Source organism: Moschus berezovskii, chromosome 1 (assembly GCF_049115385.1).
Source record: "Moschus berezovskii isolate FMDL1 chromosome 1, NW_MosBer_1.0, whole genome shotgun sequence".
Classification (NCBI taxonomy): domain Eukaryota; kingdom Metazoa; phylum Chordata; class Mammalia; order Artiodactyla; family Moschidae; genus Moschus; species Moschus berezovskii.
Window position 1 is genome coordinate 63,070,515 of NC_142460.1, and position 16,996 is coordinate 63,087,510.

General features: G+C 37.4%; 1 protein-coding gene across 1 annotated transcript; it reads left to right on the forward strand.

Moving 5' to 3' along the window:
* Positions 1–15,406: 15,406 nt before the first annotated feature.
* LOC129542270 (olfactory receptor 5K4-like) lies at positions 15,407–16,342 on the forward strand. Its single transcript, XM_055404932.2, has one exon. It carries the CDS (start codon positions 15,407–15,409, stop codon positions 16,340–16,342), a length of 936 nt encoding a protein of 311 aa, XP_055260907.2.
* The last annotated feature ends 654 nt before the right edge of the window (positions 16,343–16,996 follow it).

A 16,996-nucleotide genomic window follows, 5' to 3' on the forward strand; every position in this document is an offset into this window, starting at 1 on the left:
TACTTCTTGTGCTAGACTGGGTAAAAAAGGTGAGTATGTGTATACTTGTATTGTTATTAACCTCAGAGGCATAGATTTCAACCCTTCACTAATGAGTACTATAATATTTCAACTGTGAGTTTGTCATGTGTGTCCTTTTTTAATGTTGAGGTACTTCTATACTCAAGTTTTAAGAATTTTTATCATGAAATAATGTTGAATTTTGTCAAATGATTTTTCTGTGTGTATAGAGGTGACCATATAGTTTTAATCACTCATTCTATTAATATGGTATATTTCACATGCTGATCTGCATATATTGAATCATCCTTATGTCCCAGAAATAAATCCCATTTGATTATGGTGTATGATCCGTTCAATGTGCTATTGAATTTGATTTGCTAACATTTTGTTGAGGACTTTGTAACATCTATATTCATCACAAGTATTAGCCTATTGTTTTCTTTCCTTTAATGGTCTTATGTGATTTTAAGTCACATGAAAAAAATTTTTTATTTTGTGGTGCATATCAAAGATATGTTTACACTATTGTAGCTTTTTTTCCTCACTGTTTTCAAAATTCTTTCTTGTCTTGGACTTTTGACATTTTGACTACAATGTGTCCAGGTGTGCACTTCTTTTGGCTTTTCATTTGGGCATCTCTGGTGGGCTCCCTCAATCAGGATGTCCATTTACTTTCCCAGATTTGGGAAGTTTTCAGACATTAATTTTGTTGAATAAGCTTTTTGCCTCTTTCTTTTTCTGCTGGGATTTCTACAGTACATATATTAATCTGCTTCATGATATACCAAAGTCCCTTAAGTTTACTTCAAATATTTTCATTCTTATGTTTCTTCTCTGACTAGATAATTTTCAATCACCTGTCTTTAATTCTGCAGATCTTTTATTCTGCTATTCTAAAGGGATTCTGAATTTCTCTAGTGAAGTTTTCGGTTCTATTATTTTTTTCCTTTACTTCATGATATCTATCTGGTCATTTTTTAAAATTTTTTATTTCTTTGTTGAAATTCTCCCTTTATCCATGCACTGTTCTGCTGACACTGTTGACTATCTTTATTAAAGTTATTCTGATTCTGTCAGGTAAATCATATACAGGGTTTCCCCTACTATTCAAAAACAGGACATTTCTATCATAAATCTTTCATAAACCAAAATTATATAAAACAAAGAATCAAACACTTTACTACAAATGTTGCTAAAGAATGCACAAAATATATCAAAATAAAGCATAGATGCTCACAGATAAAGTTCAAAGCTGTGGTAGCATGAGGAGATGCTGGCTGTAGTTCCCAGGAAAGGAGCTTGGAGGAACTTGGGGAGTGCGCTATCTCTTTAACACTTTACAGAAAAACACATGCTGAAAGCTGTTTTCACTTTTGCCTTTTTTGCAAAAATCCTCTTCAGATTTCTTTCAGTTAGTTAAAACAGGTACTACTATAGGTCTTTCATAAAAGCAAAGTGGCATAAAGAGAACTGTTGAAAGCATGGGATATCTGTATTTTCATTTCATTGGGGTTGGTTTCTAGACATTTGTCTTACACTTTCTTTAGGAACATATTTCACTGTTTCTTCATTTTTCTTAATTTTTTGTGTTGATATCTCAGCATTAAACAAACAGCCACCTCTTCCAGCCTTCTTGGATTGGCCTGGTACTGATGAAACTCCTTATTGATCATCATGGCCAGAGATTCCGGGGGCCTCTTAAATTTTTATGCTAGTCAAACCTACCAACTTTATTCTTAGTGACCCCCAGCTGTCTAGGATATGATGGATCATGATGGGCAAGGCAGAAGCCAGTCCCTTGGATAGCATCTAGAAAAACTGGAACATTTAATTTTTTCCCTCTATGGGGAGAAGTTGGGATCCGGTAGTTTTTGCCCTCTTACTCTGTGCTCTGCTCACTGGATGAGCTGTGATGAGTACTAGCATGCTAGGTTCAAATTTCCTTCTTTATTCTCAGTGATCCCACAGACATCTGGAGTTTTCTGGGCCCCATCAGTATTCCAAGACAGGGAAGACAAAAGCAAGTGCCTTGGGCAGTCCCCAAAAAAATTAGACCATTGGAAATATGATGCAGTTGTTTCCTTGTTCCCCAGTTAGAAGCTAGAATCTGAAAGTTTCCTCCCAATCACCTGGAACTGAGACATAATTCATAATATCTGAGGGTAAGAATTATGGGATGAATAGGTCCCAAACTTTCCTATTGGCTTCAAGGTAACTGGTTTTATGCTCACTCAGGATGCAGTAGACATTCAGTTTTCTGGGTTTCACACAAAGGCAGTTGGCCTGTGTGTTGCTGTTGAATTGGTTTATTCACGCAAGTAAGGAGAGTCTAGAAATTCCTATTCTGCCACCTTGCTTATTTCTAACCAGACAGACGATGACTGAAGTTGAGAGTTAAAGGGCCTATGCTTATTATTTTCTGTAAGCACTTTAGAACACTCAGAATCCACCCCATGTCATAATTCTTATGGTCATTATTAGTGCCATATTGATCAAGTGAACTAGCCACTTTAGTTCCCAAGGAATATGCGTCAACTGACACTGTAGTTTATACCTTAACTGTGATTGCTATTTATGTTGCCCTGAATTACTAGCTGGCAGGTCCCATTGTCAAGGATCTTAACACAATGATTAATCCAAGAATCAAACTTATTTCATAATTCCTTTTTTGTGGAATCTATCTCCTGAAACCACTCGTAGCACCAAACCTGGATCAGCAAGAGTCCAGTTAAGAGATAAAGGAGAAGTTGGGAACAGGAGTAGGTAACTAGAGAACTCAGAAAAATAGCCTATGGCTGAAGGAAAGTCCTAAAGTAAAGGTAAACTTGGAAGTAAATTTTTTTCCCAAGGCTGGGATCCAGACCTTGTTGTAGACTGGGACTTGCAGCCCAGTGGATGGGAGAGTAAATCTGCTAGATTTCTTTGGGCCAGAGTTTATCCAAAGCTAGCTGGCTAATGAAGTAAAGAAGAAAACAAATGGGCCTGGAGCATCAACCAGGAAGCCTACAACTGAGGTGACTCTAGCAATAAAATTTGCTGGTAAGTGAGTGCTGTGGGTATTGCTCATGAACTCAAAAATTCATTGCTTATGAATGCTCTTGGTATTTATGTTGCTGGATCAAGAGGAGAAGATACTAACTGGAATTAGATATTCTTCTTATAATATCCTTCTAGTTCCCTCTACTGACAAAACTTATCACTGCACCATCTGACAAAGAAGTGTCCATGAGGTTCAGTTCCAGCATCACAAATAGATTAATAAAATATTCCTATTTAGCAATAAAAATCAATGAGCTGCTGGTGCATACAACAATGTCAATGAATCTCAAATGTATTACAATGAATGTGCTGTGTGCTTAAGTCACTCACTCGTGTCTGACTCTTTGTAGCCATGGACTTGTAGCCCACCAGGCTACTCTGTCCTTGGGGATTCTCCAGGCGAGAATACTGGAGTGGGTTGTCATGCCCTCTGCATTACACTGAATAAATATATCTAGACACAAAATCCTACAAACTGTGTTTTCATTTTGGAAAAGACATTTTAGTGGAGGCAAAAGTGACAGGACACCAGGTAGAAGATGCCTAGGGCCAGGTTGGGGGAGGAGACTGACTGCAAAGAGATATTCAACCACTTTTTAAGGTGATGAAAATGTCCTGAAATTTGACTGAGGTAGTGGTACAACTCTATCCAGTTTCTTTAAGTGAATAGATTTCACTACATATAAATTATACCTCAAAAAGCTGTAAAATAATCTCCTGTGATTTTTGTTCTTCTCTCTGCTGCCTTATTTATATAAACTATCCAAACTTGGTAATTTCACTCTCAAAAATTAGTCATCAGATGTCAACAAGATAGCCTAATAAGATATCCCTAACTCATATTCCCTCTTCAACAACAATAATCTGGCATCCATCCATAGACAAGAGTAGCTTTGTGAGAGCTTTGAGATCTAGGTAGAAGATTGTGAAAACCCAGTGTAGTCCACAATCTAGGAGAGCTGTTTTGAAAAAGAAGACTTGTACTCAGGCAGCTGACTTAACTGACCATAGTCCCAGGTACAGACCTGGAAACAGCTCCATAACTCCTAAGAACTCAACTACAGCCCCTTTTAGCTTTGGTTCCATTACCAGTGCCATACACCAAGGATTCCAGGAAGAGTCATGCACACCTGTATGTAACACTTACGTGTCAGGCACACAAACCTCTGCCTGAGCTGTGTACCTGAAGTGGTCCATGAAATGCCTCCAGTCCCTCTCAGCTGTAGTCCAGGTGCCCCCTGGAGGGGCCTACCAAACTCAGTCTGATTGTAGACACAGAAAGAACCCTGTAACTGGAGGCCTTTCCAGTAGCAATCCATGAACATTCCTACTGGCTCAGGGACCCTAAGGACGTGCTTCTGTCTGCAGCCCTAGAGATTTTGAAAGGGCCCTAAATTCAGCTCCTGCTTACTCCCAGCCACTCAGAGATAGCACAAGAAAGGAAAGAGTAAATATTAGAGCATAAACAAATAAAAGATATTAGAAGGACAATAAAAAGATCAATAAAACTAAGAGTTGGTTTTTGAAAGATAAACAAAATAAAAAAAAACCTTCAGCTAGACTAACCAAGAAAAAGAGAGGCCTCAAATACAGTTATAAATAAGAAGAGACATTACAATCAATACCACAGAAATATAAGGGATGATAGAGGCTATTATGAAAAACTACAATCCAATAAATTGGATAATTTAGACCAGTGGTGGACTACAGTTCACGGGGTCGCAAAGAGTTGGACACGACTAAGTGACTTCACTTTCACTTTAGACCATTGGATAACTTTCTAGAAATATACAACCTACCAAGGCCGAATCATGAAGAAACAGAAAATCTGAATATATCAAGTAAAGAGATTTAATCAGTAATCAAATACCTACCAAGAAATAAAAGCCCAGGATCAGTTCATTTCACTGGTGAATTCTATCAGAACTTTAAGCAGAACTAGAGCTAATCCTCCCTAAATTATTCTTAAAAATATAAGAGGAGGGAACACTTTCAACCTCATGATACAAAAATTAAATAATAACACTACAAATACACTACGGGCCAATTTACCTGATGGACACAAATATGAAAACACTCAGCAAAATTCTAGAAGATCAAATTTCATAGCACATTAAAAGGATCATATACTATGAACAAGTGGGATTTATCCCTGCAATATGTAGTCAACATATACAAATCAACAAATGTAATAAGCCACACTGACAGAATGAAAGATGAAGTCATATGATCATTCAAAAGATGCAGAAAAATTACTTAATCAAAATTCAACTTCCTTTAATAATAATAGATTTCAACAAACCAAATATAGAATTAAAACACCTCAACATAATAAAGGCCATATATAACAGACTCACAGCTTAAATCACACTCAACAGTGAAGAGCTGAAATTTTTCCTTTAAAATCAGGAACATCACAAGGGTGCCTACTCTCACCATTCCCGCTTAACACAATGTTAACAATACTTCCCAGAGTAATTAGGCAAGAGAAAGAGACAAAGACATCCAAATAGGAAATAAGAAAAATCATCCTTGTTTTCGGATGACGTGCTCTTATATATAGACAAATCTAAAGACTCAACCAAAATACTATTAGAACTAATCAACAAGTTCAGTAAAATTGCAGGATACAAAATCAGCATACAACAATCAGCTACATTTCTATACACTAGCAACAAAATATATGAAAGAGAAACAAAGAGAATAATCCCACTCACAAAAGAATCAAAATCAACAATACACTAGAAAATACAATGGAGAAAATATAGTCTCTTCAATAAGTGGTGCTGGGAAAACTGAAAGGCTACATGTAAAAGAACAAAATTAGAACAATCCTTAATACCAACCATAAAGATAAACTCAAAATGGATTAAAGATCTGAATGTAAAGCTGGACACTATAAACTTCTTAGAAGAAAACGCCCAGAACACTTTGACATAAATCGCAGCAAGATCTTTGTTGACCTACCATCTAGGATCATGAACATAAAAATAGAAATTAAAAAATGGGATCTAATGAAGCTTTTGCATAGCAAAGGAAACTACAAACAAAAAGAAAAGGCAACCCTCAGAATGGGAGAAAATATTTGCAAATGAAGCAACTGACAAGGGGTTAATACTCAAAATATACAAACAGCTCATGCAGCTCTATATTAAACACAAACAAACAAATCACCCAATCAAAACATGAGCTGAAGAACTAAACAGAAATTTACCCAAAGAAGATATGCAGATGGCCAACAAACACATGAAAAAAATGCTCAATATCACTAATTAGAGACATGCAAATCAAAACTACAATGAGGAATAAACTCACACCCATCCAAAAGGCCATCACTGAAAAACCTTCAAATAAATGCTGGAGAAGGTGTAGAGAAAAAAGAACCCTCTTACCCTAATGGTGGGAATGTAAATTGATACAGCCACTATGGAGAACAGTATGAAGGTTTCCAAAAAACTCATTTCTGGGCATATACCCAGAGAAAACCATAATTTAAAAAGATACATGCACCCCAATGTTCACTGCAACACTATTTACAATAGCCAGGACTGAGAGCAACCTAAGTGTAATCAATAGAGGAATGAAAGATGAAGATGTGGTATACAAATTCAGTGGAATAATACTCAACCATAAAATAGAGCAAAACTGTACCATTTGCAGAGATGTGGATAGACCTAGAGACTGTCATACAAGGGTGAAGTCAGAAAGAAAAAAACAAATATTATATATTAACACGTATATTAACTTGTGGAATCTAGGAAAATGATATGTGTGTTAGTCTATCAGTCATGTCCAAGTCTTTGCAACCCCATGAACTGTAGCTGACCAGGCTCCTCTGTCCATGAGATTTTCTAGGCAAAAACACTGGAGTGGGTTGCCATATCCTTCCCCAGGGAGGAAAATGGTATAGAAGAACTTATTTGAAAAACAGGACTAGAGACACAAATACAGAGAACAAGAGTAGGGATACCAAGGTGGGAAGCGGGATCTGGGGTGGATTGGGAGATTGTTATATATACACTAATACCTATAAAATAGATAATTAATAAAAATCAACTGTATAGCACAGGGTACTCTACTCAATGCTCTGTGGTGGTCTAAATGGGAAGGAAATTCAAGGAAGAGAGGATATATGTGTACATGTGGCTGATTCACTCTGCTGTACATTATAAACTATCACAACATTGTCAAGTAACTATACTCCAATAAAAAATAAAGTAAAAAAAATTCATAATATTACTTTGCTAGCTATGGGAAAACCTAGATGAGATCACCTATTATGTTCTGCCTTTTTGCCAGCTACTATATATCAGTGATAATGATTGTCACCAACTTTTCATTAATTATTTAAGTTTGCAGAAATTGCCAGAAGCCTTCATGTTCCCAACTTTTGAGGCTTCATTACCTTACTGTGTATGCTGCTGCTACTGCTGCATCACTTCAGTCGTGTCCGACTCTGTTCGACCCCATAGACGGCAGCCCACCAGGCTCCCCTGTCCCTGGGATTCTCCAGGCAAGAACACTGGAGTGGGTTGCCATTTCCTTCTCCAATACATGAAAGTGAAAAGTGAAAGTGAAGTCGCTCAGTCATGTATAGAAGTCTTTATATTACTTTTCATTACTTTACTGTGTATAGAAGTATATATACTGTATATATATTTTAATGGTATTAAAATAAATTAATTTTTCCTATTTCAGTTATAACACAAATAAAACCATCCTTTATTTCAAAACACTCAGCCTTATAAGCATCCACAGTACGTAAATTTAGTTAAATGGTTCCATCTGGTGATATAAATCCTACAACAAATATACAAAGTCCGGAGCCAAGAATGACATACAACCCTTTTGGCACTCAACCAAAACTGACAAAATTAACTTCAGAAATACTTGCTCTTGCTTGACATGAAACACACAACTAATCACACTCAGTATATGGCAGTTTAACAAAGAGAATTATGAGGACTGACTGGACCAAATTTTATGCTTACCACTTCTGTTTCTCATGGGTACCCTCAAACTTCAACAAGTCTTCAGAAGAGTTAAGTCTAATACGATGCTTTAGTCAACTCCTAGAGAACACTTTTAAAGTATAAAATCAAGAATATCTTGAACCCCTGTTTAGGTCACATCTATTTCCTCACTCTCCTTCTGATCCCTGTGAATCTGTTTAATTGTCATCACCTCAAACGATACTTCCGTAAGAAAACCTTCTCCAATTCCACTGCTAAGGTTAAGCTTCTCACACATCTACTCTACTTCACTGTACTGTTTTCACAATTGTGAAGTGAAGTGGAAGTTGCTCAGTCATGTCTGACTCTTTGCGACCCCATGGACTATACAGTCCATGGAACTCTCCAGGCCATAATACTGGAGTGGTTAGCCTTTCCCTTCTCCAGGGGATCTTCCTGACTCAGGAATCAAACCAGGGTCTCCTGCATTGCACAACTGTAAATATAAACGATTCATACAATTTTGTTTAATGCTTGTCTCTCCAGTTTTATATCTGGCACATGCGTGCGTGCTTAGTCACTCAGTCGTGTCCAACTCTTTGTGACCCCATGGACCACAGCCCACCAGGCTTCTCTGTCCATGGAATTTTCCAGGCAAGAACAATGGAGTGGGTTGTATTTCCTACTCCAATATCTGGCACATCGTTTAATAAATAACTTTTGAATGAAGAACAACAAAAAACCCAGTGATATACTTAGGAGTAAGATGAACCAAATAGGTAAAAGATCTACACACTGAAAACAATAAGGCATTGATGAAAGAAATTAGAACAGATGCAAAAAAAAATGGAACAATATCCCATGTCCATGGTCTGGAAGAATTAATATTGTTAATATGTCCATACTATCCAAAGCCATCTATAAATTCAATGTAATCCCTATAAAAATCCCAATGGCAGTTTTCATCAAAATAGAAAAAAACAATCTTACAATTCACGTGGAATCACAAAAAGACCCCAAGAGCAAAAGTAATTTTGAGAAAGAAGGACATAAAAATATTCCAAAGAATTTCAATGAGGTATAGGTCCATTAGAAAAAAAAAAAAATATATATATATATATATATATTCAACACGATCTGGTTAGTTAACAAGAACAGCTGACTGACATCAAGGAATATGGTAATTTACAAGGTAAATATTAGAAACATCCTTTTTACAGGACTTTCCTGGCAGTCCAGGGGTTAAGACTTCACCTTCCAATGCAGGAGGTGTGGGTTCGATCCCTGGTGGAAGAGCTACAATTCTTGTGACCAAAAAAAAAAACAAAACAGAAAACAGAAACAGTATTGTAACAAATTCAATAAAGACTTTTAAAATGGTCTACATCAAAAAAATTTTTTTAAGAAAAGCCCTTTATAAATTAATAGTTTTTAAAACAAAGTGCCATGATTTTTTAAATGTACTCAAGGATGAGCTTTTTTAAATTAAACAAATATGTAGTTGTGAGGAAAAGAGGATCTAATACTCAGTTCAGTTCAGTTGCTCAGTCGTGTCTGACTCTTTGCGACCCCATGAACTGCAGCACGCCAGGCCTCCCTGTCCATCACCAACTCCCAAGGATCTAATATAACACTGAGAAAAAATCAGAGATGCTGGAATAAAAATTATTATCATAGAATCCTGAGGAGGCAATGAGTATCAGAGTGTGATCAACAGTGACTAATTATTGCTGCTGCCAAGTCACTTCAGTCGTGTTCGACTCTGTGTGACCCCATAGACGGAAGCCCACCAGGCTCCCCCGTCCCTGGGACTCTCCAGGCAAGAACACTGGAGTGGGTTGCCATTTCCTTCTCCAATGTGTGAAAGTGAAAAGTGAAGTCACTCAGTCGTGTCCGACCCCTAGCGACCCCACGGACTGCAGCCCACCAGGCTCCTCCATCCATGGGATTCTCTAGGCAAGAGCACTGGAGTGGCTTGCCATTGCCTTCTCCGGACTAATTATTAATGTATAGCTAATTAAGATAATAATTAAAAAATGCATTTCAATTTGGCAATTCGGAAAGGAGAAGTCATCTTGGTGAGAGAGCTTTGTCAGCAAAATGGAGGGTGTCAAAAACAGAACAAGTTACAACCAGAACCTCTCAGCCCTCCTATTCCTAGAATATACACAGACTCCAGCTACCCAGATTTACTCTCTATTCCTTAAATATGCTGTTTCTTCCTATTATACCTCACCACACATTTTCTGCTTAGTGAAATTTAGCTTTACCTTGAAGAATCATTGGACTTCTTCGTGATGCCTTCTCTTAGCTCTAAGTTATGCCCTTCTTTGTGTCCCCATATACCTAGATCACAGTTTTATTTTGATCAAATGTTTGAAAAATCAACATGATCCTTAAGCTAGCTTTAGAGATGGCCATTTGATTTAACCTCAGACTTTCAAAAGATATCCATCTTAAATTGATGTGCTTTGGTTTACCTTTGTTTTGGGAACTATGTCTCTCAGGTTAAGAGTTTCTGCAGAAACACTGATGCAGATGCCAAGGAAATCCCTTTAGAATCAATGGAAAAGTTTTACTTTGCTCTGAGGCTGACATAATTATTGTCCTGATATCTTGGTGGATGGAGTGTTCTAAATTTTCATAATTGATTCCCAAATGTTTTCAAGACCAAGGTTTTAATATTAATTTTACTAAAAACAAATAACATCAGGTGGCCAATTAGATACTATAAAATATCAGTGAACTCAAAATATGAGGACTAATTTCTAATTTATTTAAAATGTTAAAATGCAGAAACACCCATTTTCCTAAAATGTCAGCATTTCTAATTGGTTACTCATTTTATCTAATTAATAATTTTCTTGGTTTCTCTCTAAATTGAAGATACTATGAAAGGCCATAACAAGACACAGTACCCAGTCTGACTGTAAAAGTACCACTGTCTTATCAGTAGATATACAGGTAAGGCTATAAAGAATTCTGTAAAATAATTCTGGGAGATAAAGTAAACTGATTTCTAATTCAGTTTAATTTATATGATAATGTATGTTTCAAGTTGGGGAAGAAAAAATGAGTTTTCACTCAGGAGTACTCTGATCCAATATCTTCTCTATAAAATATGATTATTGAAAACTAATCCATAGTCCACATGACAAGTAACTTTAGTTGACTCACCATCAGGTATTGCTAAAATAATAATAAAACTCTGTCTTTGAATATTTTTACAAAGTTTTCAAAAAAAACTTTAATTCTGAAAGATTTTTCAAAAACTGTTATAGACCTACATTATAAAGGGCAAACATATTTTACTCATTTTACAGCCCTCTAGTGATGGAGAAGGAAATGGTAACCCACTCCAGTATTATTGCCTGGAGAATCCCATGGATGGAGAAGCTTGATAGGCTACAGTCCACAGGGTCGCAAAGAGTCGGACATGACTGAGTGACTGAACAGAACAGAACAGTGATAAAGCTCCAGAAAACCTCATGATTCTATGTGAACAAACAGAAAAACAGTGTATTAAGTTCAGAATAGACAAGGATAAGAAAGAGCAAAAGTTAAACAAAATGTGTTTTTAAAGTAATATACTTTGAATAACTTTCAGGTTCTTCTCCAACATTATTTTTTTGAAAAATTCAGAAATTAAAGATTTTATCAATTTATGGAAAAGAAGAAATATGATTTTACCATTCCTTAAAACGTATCTTTCTTGTAATATTAACTAAACATCAGTTCAGTTCAGTTCAGTTCAGTCGCTCAGTCGTGTCCGACTCTCCGCGACCCCATGAATCACAGCACGCCAGGCCGCCCTGTCCATCACCAACTCCCGGAGTACACTCAAACTTATGTCCACAGAGTCGGTGATGCCATCCAGCCATCTCATTCTCCGTCGTCCCCTTCTCCTCCCGCCCCCAACCTTTCCCAGCATCAGAGTCTTTTCCAGTGAGTCAACTCGTCTCATGAGGTGGCCAAAGTATTGGAGTTTCAGCTTTAGCATCAGTCCCTCCAATGAACATCCAGGATTGATCTCCTTTAGAATGGACTGGTTGGATCTCCTTGCAGTATAAGGGACTCTCAAGAGTCTTCTCCAACACCACAGTTCAAAAGCATCGATTCTTCGGCGATCAGCTTTCTTCACAGTCCAACTCTCACATCCATACATGACCACGGGAAAAACCATTGCCTTGACTAGACGGACCTTGGTCGGCAAAGTAATGTCTCTGCTTTTTAATATACTATCAAGGTTGGTCATAACTTTCCTTCCAAGGAGCAAGCGTCTTTTAATTTCATGGCTGCAATCAGCATCTGCAGTGATTTTGGAGCCCAAAAAAACAAAGTCTGACACTGTTTCCACTGTTTTTCCATCTATTTCCCATGAAGTGATGGGACCAGATGCCATGATCTTTGTTTTCTGAATGTTGAGCTTCAAGCCAACCTTTTCACTCTCCTCTTTCACTTTCATCAAGAGGCTTTTGAGTTCCTCTTCACTTTCTGCCATAAGGGTGGTGTCATCTGCATATCTGAGGTTATTGATATTTCTCCCGGCAATCTTGATTCCAGCTTGTGCTTCTTCCAGCCCAGCGTTCCTCATGATGTACTCTGCATATAAGTTAAATAAGCAAGGTGACAATATACAACCTTGACGCACTCCTTTTCCTATTTGGAACCAGTCTGTTGTTCCATGACCGGTTCTAACTGTTGCTTCCTGACCTGCATACAGGTTTCTCAAGAGGCAGGTCAGGTGGTCTGGGATTCCCATCTCTTTCAGAATGTTCCACAGTTTATTGTGATCCACACAGTCAAAGGCTTTGGCATAGTCAATGAAGCAGAAATAGATGTTTTTCTGAAACTCTCTTGCTTTCTCCATGATCCAGCGGATGTTGGCAATTTGATCTCTGGTGCCTCTGCCTTTTCTAAAACCTGCTTGAACATCTGGGAGTTCACGGTTTACATACTGCTGAAGCCTGGCTTGGAGAATTTTGAGCATGACTTTACTAGCGTGTGAGATGAGTGCAATTGTGCGGTAGTTTGAGCATTCTTTGGCATTGCCTTTCTTTGGGATTGGAATGAAGACTGACCTCTTCCAGTCCTGTGGCCACTGCTGAGTTTTCCAAATCTGCTGGCATATTGAGTGCAGCACTTTCACAGCATCATCTTTCAAGACTTGAAATAGCTCAACTGGAATTCCATCACCACCACTAGCTTTGTTCGTAGTGATGCTTTCTAAGGCCCACTTGACTTCACATTCCAAGATGTCTGGCTCTAGGTCAGTGATCACATTATCGTGACTATCTTGGTCGTGAAGATCTTTTTTGTACAGTTCTTCTGTGTATTCCTGCCACCTCTTCTTAATATCTTCTGCTTCTGTTAGGTCCATACCATTTCTGTCCTTTATCGAGCCCATCTTTGCATGAAAAGTTCCCTTGGAATCTCTAATTTTCTTGAAGAGGTCTCTTGTTTTTCCTATTCTGTTGTTTTCCTCTATTTCTTTGCATTGATCACTGAGGAAGGCTTTCTTATCTCTCCTTGCTATTCTTTGGAACTCTGCATTCAGATGCTTATATCTTTCCTTTTCTCCTTTGCTTTTCGCCTCTCTTCTTTTTACAGCTATTTGTAAGGCCTCCTCAGACAGCCATTTCGCTCTTTTGCATTTCTTTTCCATGGGGATGGTCTTGGTCCCTGTCTCCTGTACAATGTCACGAACCTCCGTCCAGAGTTCATCAGGCACTCTATCAATCAGATCTAGTCCCTTAAATCTATTTCTCACTTCCACTGCATAATCATAAGGGATTTGATTGAGGTCATATCTGAATGGTCTAGTGGTTTTCCCTACTTTCTTCAATTTAAGTCTGAACTTCGCAATAAGGAGTTCATGATCTGAGCCACAGTCAGCTCCTGGTCTTGTTTTCGCTAACTGTATACAGCTTCTCCAGCTACAGCAAATTTATAATAAATTTGGGTGATCAGTGAATTCCAATAAATATATAGTGCATTAGAAGGAAATGATGAGTTTGTAAACATAATCATATAATAAATGTAGAACCTCCATGGGATTCATCAAAATGACATTAGTTGCTTAGAAGAGGTATAACAGAGTGTGTGTGCTGTGCTCAGTCGCTTCAGTTGTGTCCTACTCTGCAACTCTACGGACTGTAGCCCGCCAGACTCCTCTATCCACGGGATTCTCCAGGCAGAAATGCTGGAGTGGGTTGCCGTGCACTCCTCCAGGGAACCTTCCAGATCCAGGGATCGAATCCCTGTCTCCTGCATTGCAGGTGAATTCTTTACCCATTGAGCCACCTGGGAAGCCCATAATAGAGTACATGATAGGTATTTATATAAACACTTTGAATGGAGACTTGGTAACCTCATAATCTCATAATGTTAAACATGTATTTAGGAGTTAAACTTAAAGAGGAAGTATTAGGATAAATGAATAATTAAGAATAATAACTTCTTGAGGGAGTATGCCATACCACCATAGTAGTAGGATCCAGAATGTGGTGAAATAAATATAAAAATGATAACAAAATTAACCTATTAATAAAACTTCTAAAATTTCTATATTCTTACTGTCTTAAAGGCTGAAAATGTCTTCCTTTAAATTATCCCTTGGTAAAGGGATACTAAGCAAGAGAAACAATTTTTAAAGCCAACTATGATTCTGGGCAGTTTTAAAGATTAGACATTTTAAATGTCTAAATTAATTTATTTTCAAATACCACATCAATCCCATAGGACTGTATTTAAAACTTTTGTTTTTCCTGGAGAAAAAATTCACCATAAAATTTTCTTATGTCTTCTAATTTTGGAAATGTCAAATTATATATATTAACCAGGAATTCGGAGAAGGAAATGGCACCCCACTCCAGTACTCTTGCCTGGAAAATCCCAGGGACGGAGGAGCCTGGTATGCTGCAGTCCATTGGGTCGCGAAGAGTTGGACACGACTGAGCGACTTAACTTTCACTTTTCACTTTCCTGCATTGGAGAAGGAAATGGCAACCCACTCCAGTGTTCTTGCCTGGAGAAACCCAGGGCTAGGGGAGCCTGGTGGGCTGCCGTTTATGGGGTCGCACAGAGTCGGACACAACTGAAGTGACTTAGCAGCAGCAGCAGCAGCAACCAGGAATTAGTACATTAGCATTAGATAATTCATGCATAAAAATGTTTTCTGCCCTGAGAATTTACACAGGATTTCTAGACTACCCCTCAGTACACAGCCTGTGATACTTTTATTCTCACAGACTTGATCTACTATGCATGTACTAGTATTCAGGACACAGCACAGGATGATTAAAGATGAGCTTCTTTCTTTTGTATGTGGGGAAATTAGAGGAAAAAACTAGATACATTCTAATTTAGACTCTCATTTCTCTGCCATTTCTGTCCCAGCTGAAAAGCCAGGAATGGCTAAGGAAAACCAATCATTGACAACTGAGTTCATTCTCAAAGGACTTACAGATCATCCAGTGCTGAAGACCCTTCTGTTTCTGGTGTTTCTTACCATCTATCTGATTACTATGGTGGGCAATCTTGGTCTGGTGGCATTGATTTTTATGGAATGTCATTTTCACACTTCAATGTACATCTTCCTGGGTAACCTTGCTTTGATGGATTTCTGTTGCTCCAGTGCCATAACCCCCAAGATGCTACAGAATTTATTTTCTAAAGACAGAATGATCTCCCTCTATGAATGCATGGTACAATTTTATTTTCTCTGCCTTGCTGAAACTGCAGATTGCTTTCTCCTGGCAGCAATGGCCTATGATCGCTATGTGGCCATCTGCAAACCACTGCAGTACCACTCTATGATGTCAAGGAAACTCTGCATTCAGATGACCACAGGGGCCTACATAGCTAGTAACCTGCATTCTATGATTCATGTAGGACTTCTATTGAGGTTAACTTTTTGTAGATCTAGTCAAATTGACCACTTTTTTTGTGACATTCTTCCACTATATAGACTTTCCTGTACTGACCCTTATATTAATGAACTAATGATATATATTTTTTCAATGCCAATTCAAATCATTACCATTGCCACTGTCTTGATTTCTTATGTTTACATTCTTTTCACTGTTTTCAAAATGAAATCCAGAGAAGGGAGAGGTAAAGCCTTATCTACTTGTGCATCCCACTTTCTATCTGTCTCAATATTCTACATTTGTCTTCTCATGTATATTCGACCATTTGAAGAAGGGGATAAAGATATACCAGTGGCAATTTTTTACACAATAGTAATTCCTTTATTAAACCCTTTTATTTATAGCCTGAGAAATAAGGAAGTGATAAATGTTCTGAAAAAAATTATGAGGACTTATAATATTCTTAAACAAACTTAATCTTCTATGGATAACTGATTTTATTAAAATGATTTATAGATTAAGGGACACAGAAAATGAAAAATATGTAAAGTATTAATCTATAAATCATTAGACTATGTTGATTTAAAGATATATGAATGAAATTCAAAATTGTCTGGCAGATCTTAATCCAAATTCCACAAATATCAGACTAAATCAGGAGGAAACTCAATAATAACTTTTATTACCAACTCAAATTATTCTTATAGAATTGTCTCAGATCAGTGTTTTCAACTTAATAACTCAACAAAGAATCAAAATTAAATGTTTAGAAGAATTTGCCTTGATTTACCTTGTTTAGCTAATGGAAAACATTATATCTGATTCTATATAGATTGTTTGAAGCACTTAAAATTTTCTGGCAGACTAAAATGATAATTTTTATTCAGAAAACTGACCTGGTAGACACAAGTAGATCAGTTTGAGGGAGACAGAGACTAGAAGCAAGCTAACTAATTGCATGTGTGAGCGTGTGCTCAGTTGCTCATGAAAGTTTATGGTGAACAGTACCACTGGAATCCTGGTCTCCAAATGAGATTTAACTCTGGGACCAAAGACAGTCTCAGTCACTCAGAGCTTTGTGTAGAATTTATTAAAGTAAAAGAGATAGAGAAAGCGTCCAGCAAGAGGCCC

What these genes read in the sequence shown, in the direction of transcription:
- LOC129542270 (XM_055404932.2), top strand. Translation starts at nt 15,407, where the DNA reads ATGGCTAAGGAAAACCAATCATTGACAACTGAGTTCATTCTCAAAGGA.